This window comes from Pleurodeles waltl, chromosome 4_1 (assembly GCF_031143425.1).
Source record: "Pleurodeles waltl isolate 20211129_DDA chromosome 4_1, aPleWal1.hap1.20221129, whole genome shotgun sequence".
Classification (NCBI taxonomy): Eukaryota; Metazoa; Chordata; class Amphibia; order Caudata; family Salamandridae; genus Pleurodeles; species Pleurodeles waltl.
Window position 1 is genome coordinate 136,932,906 of NC_090442.1, and position 14,446 is coordinate 136,947,351.

The window sequence follows — 14,446 nt, forward strand, 5'->3', positions numbered from 1 at the left end:
TTGCTCTCTGTATGCTCTACAATGCACAGTTTCACCTCCCACTTCCTGATCGCCTTCAGTTGTATAAAGTTGCATTTATCATATGACTTTGAGTTGTGACAGGAGCAGAAGCACTATAGGCACACATTGTGTGGGTTGGTAGCTGACAACCAAGTTATCTATCTCAGGCAATGCCTTATCAGACAAAGACTCTGTCTAGCAGCAGATTCCTTACCTTAGAATATTTCCTAGATGTCAGAGTGGATTTGGAAATTTTCGAGCAGCACTCCTATGCGCCAGTAAGTGGCGTCATTTGGCTCTGCAACAGCAGCACCAGATGTGACAATTTAGGCGCTACCCCTGAGTGTTGTCCGTTTCTTTTTATAACTTTTCACATCAGAAGTGTGGAGCCACAAAGAATGTTGACATACTGGGGTGAATTATTAAAGCATTTAGAAGGGAGACCTTACTGAATCATTTTGCAGAGCGGTGAGGATGGGAGGATCGGTAAAGATTCTGTGGCTATACAGTCTCTATCCGATAAGGCATTACCGTAGGTAAGTAACTTGTTCATTTGACAGACAGTTTGAGCTGCCGATTCCTTACCTCAGAATAGATACCTAAGCAATACCTACCAGGGGTTGGGCTGCAAGGAAATCAGACCAAAAAGTCTTGCAGGACCAAACGCACAACAGACCTGACCACCAAGGCAGTAGTGCTTGGTGAACGTGTGCAAGGTTGCCCATTTTGTTTCCCAGTAGATGTCCAGGACAGGGACTCTGCGAGCAAACACAGTGGTTGTAACCTTGGCTCTGGCAGAATGAACATGCAAGCTTTCAGGGGGTTGCTTCTTGGCCAGTGCATTGCAGATCACTATCCATCTTGTGATGGTTTGTTTCTGCACTGCCTTCCCTTTGTTAGCCCCAACATAGCCTACAAAGAGTTGATCGTCCTCATGGAACTCTCTTGTGCGGTAAATGTAGAACAACACTGCTTCTTTTTAGGTCCAGGCGGTGGAGTCTCTCCCCTTCTTTGGAAGGGTGAGGCGGAACAAATGAGGTAGGCAAGGTAATGTTTTGGCCTACTTGAAAGTGTATGACAACCTTCGGGAGAAAGGAGGCAGGGGTCCTAAGAACCAGCTTGTCTGAGTAAAAGATAGTATAACGGGTTGTACAGTGAGGTCCTGCAGTTCGCTGACGTTAGTTGGTTGATGTTATGGTCACTAGAAACTGCATCTTGGTAGTCAACAAATGAAGTGGGCAGTTGTGTAACGGATCAAAGGGAGAGCACATGAGGAAGATAAGGACTAGGTTAAGGTCCAACTGGGGCATAATGAATGGCCAGGGAGGAAACATGAACTAAGAACAAAGAGGTTGGATCAGCAACCGCAAGAATGCTGAAATGGCAGTTAGATAATCTTTGACAGTGCCCCCAGCAGAGCCCTGCTAGACCAAAGACACAAACTTCAGTGGGATGGCTCAAAGCTGTCAACTGTTGCAGCTTAATCTCTACACCCAAAAGCAGAAGGTGTGCAGATTCAGAAGCAGAACCCTCTCCTGCTATTGTTACCGAACATCCTCCTGAAGGAGCAGCCTGATCGGAGGACTGATGCTCATTCTCAGAAACTCGAAATACCAAACTCTCCATGCCCAATCCAAAGCCACAAGAATGTCTTTACCTATGTCGTTCCTGATCTTCTTGAAAATTCTGGGCAGGAGTGGTATGGGCAGAAAGGCATACAGAAGGCCGGAGTCCTATTTGAGACAAAATGTGTCTCTGGGCAAGAGCCGCCTTTGAAACACCAGTGTGCAGCAGTGCTAATATTGCACATTCTTGGCAGTGAAGAACAGATCTAACCAAGGCTCTCTCTAATCCTGGATGAGACTGCGTGCCACCTCAGGATGGAGATCCCATTAGTGATATGCTAGGCACTGACAGCTGAGTTTATCTGCTCTGGCGTTCAGAGAATCCTTCAGATGTTGAACCACCAGGAATATGTCCTGATGTCCCAGCCATATCAAGAGAGGCAGAGCCTCTTGACATACATTCCAAAACCCCACCCCGCCCTGCTTGCTACAGTACCACATGGTGGTGGAGTTGTCCATTAATACCCAAACTAGCTTTCCCGTGATGGAAGGAAGAAAGGCTTTCAATGTCACTCAGATCACTCTCAGTTCCAATAGGTTAATGTGAAGCTAAGGCCCTGCTGGAGACCTAAGGCCCCTGAGCTCCAGCTCTCCCAGGTGGCTGCCCCAACCCAGAAGTGACACATCTGCCACCCCTGTGACCTCTGGGTAGGGAAGAGGGAGAGATCTGCCACTGACACAATCACAGTCTGTGAGCCACCACTGCAGGTCTTTTGCAGTTCCCTCCGATATCTGGACCAAGTCAGAGAGATTTCCCTGATGCTGTGTCCACTAGGCCGTCAAGTCCCATTACACAGCCCGCTTTTGCCAACAGGCATGTTTTACTAACAGGATGCAGGAGGGGAAGAGACCCAGCAGTCTCAGAGACAGTCTCACCGAAATTAAGGATAGAGGCTGAAACAACAGTATCATAGCCTGAATAGTCTGGACTTGCTGTTTTGAAGGATAAGCTCAAAACTGCACTGTTTCCAGAACTGCTCTGATGAAAAAGAGCGTCTGAGAGGCAGTGAGGTTTGACTTTGGCATGTTGATAGTGAGCTCAAGCAAGTGCAGGAGGTACCCCATAGTTTGGAGATGGGTGATGACTGACCGGGGTGAGCCCGCCTTCAACAGTCAATCGTCACAGTAGGGGAAGACTGGAACCTCTGACCTCTGCAGATGTGCTGTAATCACCGCATTCACCTTGGTAAACAGCCTAGGGCACTGGTAAGGTCAAAGGGCAGTAAAGGAAACTGATAACGCTCCAGACCCACCGTGAAACTCAGGCGGATTTGGTGGGCTGGCAGAACAGGAATGTGGAAATAAGTGTCCTGAAAGTACAACCCTACCATAAAGTAGAGTTGGAGTACTGTTGAGGGCCAATGCAAAGCACAAGCAGTACTCTATTAGCCGATCGGGGTACAGTGGAAGTGGTGTCGGGGTCTTCTGGCAGGGAAGGGCATAACCCTGCTGCACAATCTGAAGTACCCATTTGGCTGTGGTGATATCCCACCGCTGGGGCAGACTTTGCCGGATTTGCCACCAACTAGATGCCAATGCTGGATCAAGGACATATTAAAGAGCGGTTTGGACAGACCTCTGGCTTTCGGCCCCAAAAGATTTGTAGGAGCTGCATCTGTGGCCCCAAAAGGACTGTGCCTGATGGCTCTGGTGGCTAGGGGGAAAACGACATAGCTGACAGCCCCTACCATAGTCATGGAAGAGGTGGAAGGGGGGATGCGGATGTCATGTAGCCACAGTGAGCCACAACAACCTATAAGTGTACCTGCTGTCCTTAAATCTCTCCTTGTCGCCAAAGATGTGAGTCACATCGAAGAGCATGTCCATAAGGGATGCCTTGACACCCACCGAAAAGCCAATATTCCTCCACCAGGTGTGGCGTCAGAGTGCCACAGCAGAAGCAATAGCTCTGACCAGTAAGTCACTCGGATCCAACCCACATCTGATCATGAACTCTGCAGCATCTCTTCCATCTGCAATAGCTTAGAAAGGTATGGTCCGGGTCTCTCCTGAACCATAGGCACAACTTGCGCAAATGTTTCCCACACAGGATGGAAATAACAACTCAATAGACTTGCAGCGTTCACAGACTGCAGCCCCAGGCTAGCGGAAAAGAAAATCCTCTTACCAAAGGTATGCAGCCTTTTGGATTCCCTATCAGGGGGTGAGGTACTGAATGTGGCAGCATTGAACCAGGAGGTTGAGGTCTGGACCACCATGCTCTCAGGTGTGGGGTGCAGGGAGAGGAAGGCTGGGTCCCCCGGGAGTGGGGCAATAGAGGACAGAAATCATCCTGTACACAGGAGTGCCTTTGCACGGCTTAGCTCAGGCCCGAGCAGGACTTAGGTAAGGGCCTTTTAAAAGGTAATTAGGGTTCTGTAGGCGATATCTCAGGCTGAAGCACCCTGTCAAGACACTGGACTTGAGCTCATCCATAGGTATAGTTAGGTCCATGACCTTCCCTGCCGTCTGACCACATCGCAAAATAAGCCCCTTCCTCTGTAGCTACAGTGTGGAGGAGAGAGGAGTACAATATCTGGTGAGGTGTCCAGACCACTGGTATCATCCAGGTCCGGGTAACAGTTGTCATCAGCCATGTACTCTGTTAGGGGGTCAGAGTAGCCATAGAAATCCTCAGATCCACTCTACTCATGTTCCACAGCAGGCCCTTCTGGGAAATAAGGCTCTATCTCCAATTCTGTCTATGTGGGCCTAGCCTGCGCCGTAACTGACACTGTGAAATGTCAGTCAGGCTCCATATGATAGTCAGGAATCACGATGGGTTCGAGCCACAGGAATGGTTGCTGGAGGAAGCCATGAAGCCGCAGCCAATCCAGATCCACCAACAGATACTGAGGGTCGACTAGCACCAAGGGTGGACCCACCAGCAGAGCCCAAGTCGAAGCCCATCCCCAACCTATAGGGCCCGAGGGTGCTCAAGAGGGGTGAAGCTCATGTCCTCATAAAATTCTCGAAGGAATCTCGGGGAAGAGCGGAGCAGACCCAGTTTCTGATGGCCTGGGACACAGACATGTAGTATTGTTTTGTTGTGTCGTCTGAAGAATGGGAGCGGAGCAGAGAACTTTGACTTCTTCTTCTGGGACTTACCTGAGAAAATCCAGAAAAGCAATGAGGACTGACGTGAGCGACTCTGGGAGCGATCCAGAGACCTCCCACGTGAATGGACATGGACTGGCATAGAGTTACATGTTGAGCAGCCAAGAGCTTCATGGCCCGTGTGCAGATGGTCTTGGGGTTTACGGTCCTGCAATCTGGCCATAACACTGAGTCATGGTCCCACTTCAGGCACCACAGAGATACCAAGTTGGGGTCGGTCACCAACATCTCCACAAGGCCTGAACCTGATGGGATTCTTCAGGGACATCCCAGAAAAAAGGGGAAACGGCACACTAGTCGACAAAAGAATAAAAAAAAAATCCAATCAAAAAGTGACTGAGGGGAGCTTGTCTGAATCCGTGCGTGGAAAAAAAAGGTCAGTGCACTGGGGTGACACACCATTTTCGGTGCGGACTGCGCCACACGGAGTTGACACCACCTACCGGCAAAAATGGGGACTGCTTAAAAATGTCCAGATCCAGTCAGACAACTGGGGAATATTATAATGTAAGAAATCTGTGGCTAGAAGTCTCTACCAGATACAGTCTTACCTTTCCCTTTACAAATTCCTTATTAAGCTGCATAAGCTGCTGATTTAATTTTGCGATTGGATAACTTTCAATGGTCTTTCTACCATTTGAGTCATACACATCTTAAAGCCAACATTAATTAGGCCAACTCTCTTGCTTGGACTTCTCTATATCTTCAGCATATCAGGGTACTTCCTTGACTCTCTAGCATTCTTAATTGGTACACACATTGTCAACCACGTATTTCATGCCCATGTATTGCCAGAGGATCTCTAACTTTAAATGACAGTTCACAAAACGGAGACCCACAATTCTTTGTCTCGACAAATCTGACTAATGCCACTTGAAGGATAATTCAATTACTTGCTGTAACAAATGAAACAAAAAGAAGGCAAAAAATATTTGCAATGACTTACCATCCACAAAATGGACCCTGATAACTGCTCAAACTGATGGGAACCACTCCATCGTGATTTTACTGTAGCAAGCCCAAAATCTCCTATTTTTACTGTGAGGTCTTCGTGTAAAAATATATCTGAGTACAGGAATGTAAGGAAAGGGATGGATAGTAACATAATACAGAACATATCGCTACATTAAGCCACGGATCCAAAGGTCTAAAGTTGATGATACGGATGTCCGTTCCAAGTGAAGTACATACCTCCCTACATATATCTTCACAACAGCTGGATAGGTGTATTACTTACTGAAAGAAAGACAATCTTATTTTAAATATCAGCGCAGAAACAAAGTTAGTGGTAATGCAGTAAACCGTGTTATAAACATTTACACCACCCATGGAAAATGAAATGGATCAGACAAAACAGGGACTCATGTTACATATATTTACAAAATCATTCGAGTGACTTGTTTGCATGACACAGCACCTCTAGGTTTTGCTTTATTGTTAAGAGGCAACATTTAAACCATGTTACGTGCATTCAGAAACTTATGATTTTGTTTGATTTTAAATAATCTTGATAAAAATATACATATAAAGATTAGATATTAAACATAGGTACAACACACAATAAAAGAATGCATAAAGTATAATGATCTCATATCTAAAACTACATGCTTGGAGTAGGATAAAATAGTACAAATGATGAGAAATTTAAATATATGGCTCCTAAATGACTTACAAAATAACTGAAATCTTCAAACCACATTTTCAACTTATGATGAGTTTGCAAAAACTGACTGGAAAGTCACCTATTGTAAAATCCAACACAATCAACAGAGAGTTTACTATTTTAAAATTCACAATAAAACATATCCAAAAAAAAAAACAGATACATTTTTGAATACTTTAGTACTTGAATTCTCTGGCTTGAATGAGAAAAATGGGACTACCAACACCTAATAGTTGGCCTAGACTCTATTTCTTTACACTAAAAGGATGCACAAATTGAGTTGTTAAGTGATCTGGTATCAGGGCATGTGATCAGCTACCAAAAAGATCATCTGCTGGCGAAGTCACCTCCAGCGATGTACAGCCTCCTGGCACAGAATCCAGAAGATCAACCCACTCTGCTTCTTGATGTACCGCATAATGGCTGTGTTGTCCTTAATGACTTGTACCAGCCTATGCTTGATTATCAGTAGGGAGAGGTTCAGTGTCAGGCAATCGTGTTACTGACTGAGGCTGCCTTGAGCAGTCAGTCATTGAGATACAGACATACACGTATTCCCGACCTCTGAAGATGAGCAGCAATCACTGTCATCACTTTTCAAATTTATTTTATTTCCATAATTAATTAAAACCATTGCATAACCATAAAAAATATAAAACCAAAGTTAGTTAAAATATAAAAGGAACACATCTTCTCATATTGAGGCCACCAAAGTTCATTGCTCATTTGTGGCCCATATCATGAGCACAGACAAAGTGCATATGCTTTGCGTAATCATTCAGCCTTTCCACCAGTTCATCTTCCTCCTGTGTGCACCTTAAAGCCTCCATTCCCCTGCAGTAGAGTGCTTGATCCATTGGTAAAGTGCATGTGATTGTGTCAATACAGAACCAAACCCAGTTAAAATATAAAAAAAGACACATCCTATGCTGGACCGCCAGAGTTCATTTCCCAGTTGTGGCCCATACCACGAGTATGGATAAAGTGCGTATGCTTTGTGTAAACCTCCAACCTTCCACAAAAACATGTTCCCGCTGTATGCACCTTATCCCTCTTTTTAGCACAACAGACATCCCCCCACCGTCTTCCATTCCCCTGCGTTAAAGTGCTTAAGCTGATGGAAACGTTCAAGTTCATTGTTTAAACATGCAACCTCTCCACCTGTCCATGTGTTTCCCAGATATTTGATTTTTCTTTTGTTACTAAACCCTTTAATACTTTGCCTCACAGCATGACGGAGGATTTTCCGGGGGAACTTGGGTGGAAGACAGCCAGATGCTGAAACAGTGCAATTCAAAACTTATGTAATGAGACGTCTGATTGGGTTTAACGACTATGACCTGAAACTGTCATCTAGGCATCATGTTATCGGTACCACTTGGGGGGATGGGTTCTAATATGATTTTTTGGCAAGGTATGGACGCTTAGGGATGGAAAATATGTGAAAGCAAATCTCTTTGCCTTTTGTGAGTTACGACTCCGCTCCCATCCCAAGATACCTTGATGTAAATGGAAATGTTTTCATAATTTTTATTATTGTGAATTGTATTATTAAAAATTACAATTACAGTAACTGTGGTTATATAAATTGCTAATTATAATAGTAATTATCATTATATTAAGTACAACTAGTACAATTGATACTTTTGAATTAATTCTCTTTCCAAAGCTGGTGGTGAATGACACTGCAGTACCATGAAGAAGACTGAAACAAGCACATTCTGTCCCTCTAATCCTCAGGGTATAATTAATTTATGGTCGAATGTCCAACATGGAGTTACGCTGACAAGCACGCAGGACTACTACTTTGTTACAGGCAGCTCAAGTAAGGAATCACATTCCACTGTTAGACATTGCGAGAAATGTGGAAACCAGCATGGTTCCCCAAGTATTTTACCAAAGGAAGTGCAGGAGCCTATTTATTATGAAGAGAGATTTACAGACTATTAAGCAAAAAGACAAGCAAGTTTCAGTGATGATGCTGGAACGAGTGAGTGCAAAAGTAAATGCGTACACAGAGGAACATCATTAAAGTCAAACGTGTATGCTGAAGAATGTATATTTTGTGAAAGATAAAATGCCACAAGGGAACATCAACATGTGAGAAATTAATCAAGGCCACGGAGCTTGAAGTTGACAAAAGACTGCAAGAGTGTGAAACCATTAATTGAGATTCAAAGATCCTAGCAGTTTGTAGTAGACACTGGCTGCAGAAGCCCATTATCATGCATCTTGTTACGGGAACTATATAACGGTTGAAGCAAAGGAGGAAGATCTTACATCTTGCCTTCAAACCAATGATCACTACAAAAATATGAGAGCTGAAGCATATGATGAACTATTTCAATATATTAAAACTATGATTATTCCTGAAAAAGAATTATTTAGTGTGACAACTCTCACTGAAAGGCTTGAAACCCTCATACCATGCAGAGGAACGTAGAGAATAGATGAATCACGCAAGGAGAAGATTAGAAGAAAATGGACTCCGAGTTCAGTGACAGTCTCCACATATTCCCAGGAAAATTATTGGCCCAACCTGAAAGTGTCATGCTACAGAACATAGTAAGAGAAAGCATAATTTGAAAACAGAATTATCAGTTTTTAAGGTTAAGGCAACAGACATGAACAAGATCAGTGTTTCAAACATCATCGCACATGAATAAAACTAACTTGACATCAACACCATGGCCATATCATACATCAGATGCTGATAAAGATTTATTAACAGTGCCTGATTACCTTAAACGTTTTCTATTATGACTTCTGACTGGAGATCCAGAAAACAAAAAGCCTTCCAAAAAGGTTGCCTTACTTATGCAATCATTCAGTCCGGGCATTATATATGCAGTCACAAATGACCAGTAGAAACCCCCTAAACAATTGCTGCTCCCATACGCCATAAAAACGCTGACAGGCAATGTTGAAATCATTCACACTATAAACAGACTTGGTCATGGGATTTCCTACTCACAACTGGAAGGAAATGATACTGCCTTGTGTCTTCAGAAACTTGCTGCTACCTTAAATGAGCAAATTATTCTTCCAGCCAACATTCAGCCTCATGTCTCCACTAACCTAGCATGGGATAACATTAATAGGCTGGAAGAGAGGCTCACTGGTAAGGGGACAACTTATCGAGTCAACGGTATAGCTGTGCAGCCCAAGTTTTTTGGACCACAACATTTTAAAGCTCCTCTCCCAAGCATTGAGAAACAAAAGCAAAGAACACTGACCATCACAAATATTGAAGAATTGTTCATGTATCTTTCTGGTGAACGCGTTGGGCCACAGTCATTGAAGACAAGCACCAAAGTCATGCTGGAATGTGTTGTCCAATTGAAGCTTCCACAAAATAAGAAACGGAGCTTAGAGTTGACTAAAGACTGCAAGAATGTGCAAACATTAATTGAGATTCAAAGATCCTATCAGTTTGTAGTAGACACAGTGGCTGCAGAAGCACATTATCATGCATCGTGTTATAGGAACTATACCAGGGTTAAAGCAAAGGAGGAAGATCATGCATCTAGCATTCAAACCAATGATCACTAAAAACATATGAGAGATGAAGCACATGATGAACTATTTCAATACATTAAAATGGTGATTCTTCCTAACAAAGATGTAATAAGTGTGACAACTCTCACTGAAAGGCTTGAAACCCTCATAACATGCAGAGGAACACAGGAAATAGATGAATCAAGCAAGAAGCATATTAGAAGATAATGGGACTCCTAGTTCGGTGACAGCCTCCACATATTCACAATCACAAAAAAGGGGAGTACGGGGTTGTTTATAAAGTAGGGGGGTCAGTAGTGTACTAATTGTGACGCTAGACCACTCGTAGTCCTCAACTAGAGGTGAAAATTGGGTGGGCTGTGTAGTGATGTTCGGTCTGGGGGGAAGGAGAGGAGCTGGGGAAAAAACAAGGAAAGGAAAGTTTCCTTTACGGACTAGGTGGTCTCACACACTATATAGTGTCATGCTTCATCATATGACCACCTAGCCCCACCCAGGTAGGACAGTGCCACCTGGGCGGACTCGACCTCACTGTTAAAAGAACAGGAGGGAGTGCGTAAATTAATCTTATTCCTGGAAATAGGGATCCAGCTATACTAGGGAAATAAAAACACCTACTCAGGTACCCGGGTAACTTTAATGGGGGTCCTGTGTGGTGTGGTTAAAAAGGATGGGGAACCAGTGTGAGAGCAATGACTCACAAGGTCACCTGTCTAAAATAGGGTAGCCAACATGTTTCTGCCCTTATGGTGGAGCTATGGAAAGTCTCTGGGCATTCATCAGGGCATTGGATCCCTGTAGTGATTCCTACTTAAACACTGCGAAAATAATCACATAGGGAAGGGAGGGCCTACCTTAACCAAGAAAATATCTGGGGAGGACCTAAAGAAAAAGGGATGAAAACAGACCAAAACATAGTGAATAATAAAACACAGCACACCACTCCACACGTGTCAAAATTCATGCATGCCGCAGAAGTGCTGGTTGCAAAATTTAAATCGCAATAGCATCGAGGTAGGTAATGCACGGTACGCATTAGGAGGGGAAGACAATTTCTTACCCTCACAGTTGAGGCTACTAGCCTCTGGTATCCTGGAGAGGGAGCGTCCCCTTATAGTAAGACTCTAAGGTTCCAGGGGAAAAAAAGAGAGAAAGAACAGAGGAAAAACCGATAATCATAAAGGTAATTAAAGGAATGCAGGGGAGGGGAAGAGAAGAGGAGAGTGAGAAGAAGGGAAAAAAAGGGGGAAGGAGTAGAGAGAGAGGGGATCCAATGACAGAGGAAAAGAGAGAAAAAAGAAAGGAAATTAGAGGCAAAGATTATAGATCAAGATGGAGAGGAGGAGATAAAAAGGAAAAAGAACAAGAGGAAAAAAGAAAAAAAAGAGAGAGAAGAAAGAAGAAAAAGAAAAAAAGAAGATAGGAAAAAGGCAGAGAGGAAAAAGGGAAGGGAAAGGGAAGTGGGAAGATAAAATAAGAAAAATAAATTAAAAAATTAAAAAGGGAACAGAGATGTCTTATCTGTGTCTCCCACGCTGTCTGACTCACTGCATCAAAGGTGGGCGCTCTCTGTGCGCCTATACCGACCTCTCGTTCAGGACCGCTTGGATACAATGGTCTGGTGGTGAGGGGTAGATATAGTGGCCTTAATTAGGACAAATGGCAGCTGATGTGAATCACCGTTGCGGCCCAGGGGGGCGGGGCCGGAAGTCCGGAGTGATCCATCCAAATATGGTCATAGCCCGAAGTGGCCCTTAATGGCTTTTAGAGTGCCGGGGGCCGGAACCTATGAAAATCTACTAGGACGTGCGCCGGGGGGAAAAAACATTGTCCCCGTAGGAAGAAATGCCGGTATGGGGGCGAGGACGCGTCAGCCAGAACTCTGTTACTGGCGGTGACGCTCGCCCCGCGAGTGCTGTAGGGAAATGTAGTTTCCCAACAGCACCCGCGGCTTGCCAGCTGCGTGAGCCGCCGGGAAAATGAGCTTTCGGGCGGCTCAGTGCGCTTAGGGAGCGCAAACTGAAAAGAGGGGGGGGGAGAAGAAGGGGGAGGGGGGAAAAGTGGAAAGGGGTGGGGGGGGGGGGAAAAGTGGAAAGGGGTGGGGGGGGGAAAAAAGGGGAAAGGGGAAGGGAGGAAGGGGAGGGGGAACGGGGAGGGAACAAGGGCAGGGGGGAGAGGATGGAAATGAAAAAGGGAATGAATTAAGAATGAAGATGAAAATAGAAATAAAAATAATAATAATAAAAAAATATAAAGGATCAAAAATAAAATATATATATAAAAAAAAAAAAAATAATAATTTTTCTTATATATAATAAAATAACAAAAATGCAACTGAAAAAAAGAAGGGGAGGGAGGTGGGGAACAGAAGAAAGGATGGGGGAGGGAACAGAAAAAGGGGAGGAGAAAGGAACACACAAGAGATGAGAAAGAGAAAGAGAGAAAGAAGAGAGAAGAGAAGAGAAAGTCCGTGGGCAGAAAATTCTGGGCAGAAAAAATTCAAGTGGGTTCTAGGGTTGCAGAGAGAACCACGGTATCTCATCATTTAATCCAACCGTGTCTGTGTGCAACCTCCAAATCCAGCGTTGCTCAGCCCTAAAAAGTTTTTCAGACATGTTGGTGGTCGAGGGGGAAAATTGTTCCAGGACTGTCCATGACATGTCGTCTGGGGAATGATTTTTTTGTAAGAAATGGCTAGTAAGTTTAGTAGCATCTCGTTTGCACCTGATCGTGCTCCTGTGCTCACAGATTCTGATGCTAACTTTTCTTGTGGTCATCCCCACGTACTGAAGTGGGCAAGGGCATTTGATTAAATAGATTACGTTTTTGCTGTTACAATTGGTAAATGATTTTTGCACCCAAGGGGTTCTAAGGTTGAGGTTGATGGTGGTGGATTTTTGGGTAAAGGGGCAAACACTGCAGTTGCCGCATGGGTGGTGACCAGCAGGGGGGGCCAATTGCCAGAGTGTGGTCTGTGCGGGTCGCCGTTTCTCCTTTGGTCTGGTATGGACCACCATATCACGTATATTACTTGCTCTCTTATACGCGTGTAGTGGTGGATCAAAGGGTAAGCCACCTGAAGTCAGGATTTTCCAATTGTCTTTTATGATCTTTTGAATTTCATTAGATAAAGGATTAAATGTGGTCACACAAACGATCTTGTCCAAATTTGACTTCGGTGCGTGGGGCTGTAGCAGCTGGTCTCTATTATTATTGCGCGCTCTTTTTAAAGCCCTGCTCACTAGGTGTGGGGGATAGTCTTTGGTGTGTAACTTCACAGTTAATTTGTCTGCATGTTTGCGATAGTCAATCACTGAAGAGCAGTTTCGTCTTAACCGTAGGAACTGCCCAACCGGGAGGTTATCTCTTAGAGCTCGAGGGTGGAAGCTCTGATATTGTAACAGATTATTACAGTCCGTTGGTTTGTAGTATACCTCAGTGGCTAACCCTCCATCATTCTCATAGATAAGTAAATCTAGGAAAGGTAACTTGTTGTCGCCTATGTTCATTGTGAATGTGAGGAAAGGGTTTGCTCCGTTAAGCCAAACTGCAAACGCCTGGGCTTCTACCCTACTTCCCGTCCATATTAGCAGTACATCGTCGATGTATCGCTTCCAGAGTTTGATCTGGTCACGGTAGGGGTTCTCCTCATTCAAGACAATTTGTCTATCAAAATGGTCAACGTATAGACATGCTAGACTAGGGGCGAATGTGCTGCCCATTGATGTACCCTGTGTCTGTAAAAAGAAACTATCCTCAAATTTAAAGTAGTTTCTGGTGAGAGCGAGATGTGCTAAGTCCAGGATAAAACCCGGAGGGGTTTGGGATTCATTCATGTGAGTTTCCAGCAGGTCACTTATCACTTCCAAGGTAGCCTCTTGCGGAATATTGGTGTATAGTGACTCCACGTCGAGGGTAATCAGGAGCTCCTTGGTTTTGTCAAAGGTTATAGAATCCAGTAAAAGGAGGACATGGGTGGTGTCCTTCAGATAGGTCGGGATTCTTTTAACTAGTGGTTGTAGAAAGAAATCCACGAATTTTGACAAAGGCTCTAGTGCTGAGCCTAGACCGGAAACTATGGGTCGTCCGGGGGGGGGGAATCTTTTCTTTGTGTACTTTTGGTAAAATATAAAAGTACGGGATTTTCGGATTGGTCTGTATCAGGAATGATGCCTCATGATCTGTAATCCAGTTGTTTTCTTTCCCTTTAGATACTAGGAAAGCGATTTCTTCTTGGACATCGGTAGTAGGATCACGTGCCAAACGTTTATAGTGTCTGGTGTTCCCTAGTAGTCGCTCACACTCGTCTCTGTACATTTGTTGTGGGAGAATCACTGTAGCCCCACCCTTATCTGCTGGTTTTATAATGATGGTGGGGTCAGCTGTGAGGCCCTTCAGTGACTCTATTTCGATTTGGCTCATATTGTGGAATATTTTGTTGGGTGCTTCAGTGAGACCGTTGATTCTTAGGGATACTGATTTTTCGAAAGCCAGTACCTCCGGGGGCATTTGCCCTGCCGGG

The 14,446-nt window shown here is 44.3% G+C and overlaps 1 protein-coding gene across 2 annotated transcripts in view; it reads right to left on the bottom strand.

Moving 5' to 3' along the window:
- The window catches only part of BRAF (B-Raf proto-oncogene, serine/threonine kinase), a 603,403-nt gene that overhangs the window by 123,667 nt on the left and 465,290 nt on the right, over positions 1 to 14,446 (bottom strand). For both annotated transcript variants that reach the window (XM_069227907.1, XM_069227906.1), the window contains exon 15: positions 5,689 to 5,807. In XM_069227907.1, coding sequence (XP_069084008.1) covers positions 5,689 to 5,807 — 119 coding nt within the window. The remainder of the gene's footprint in view (positions 1 to 5,688; positions 5,808 to 14,446) is intronic.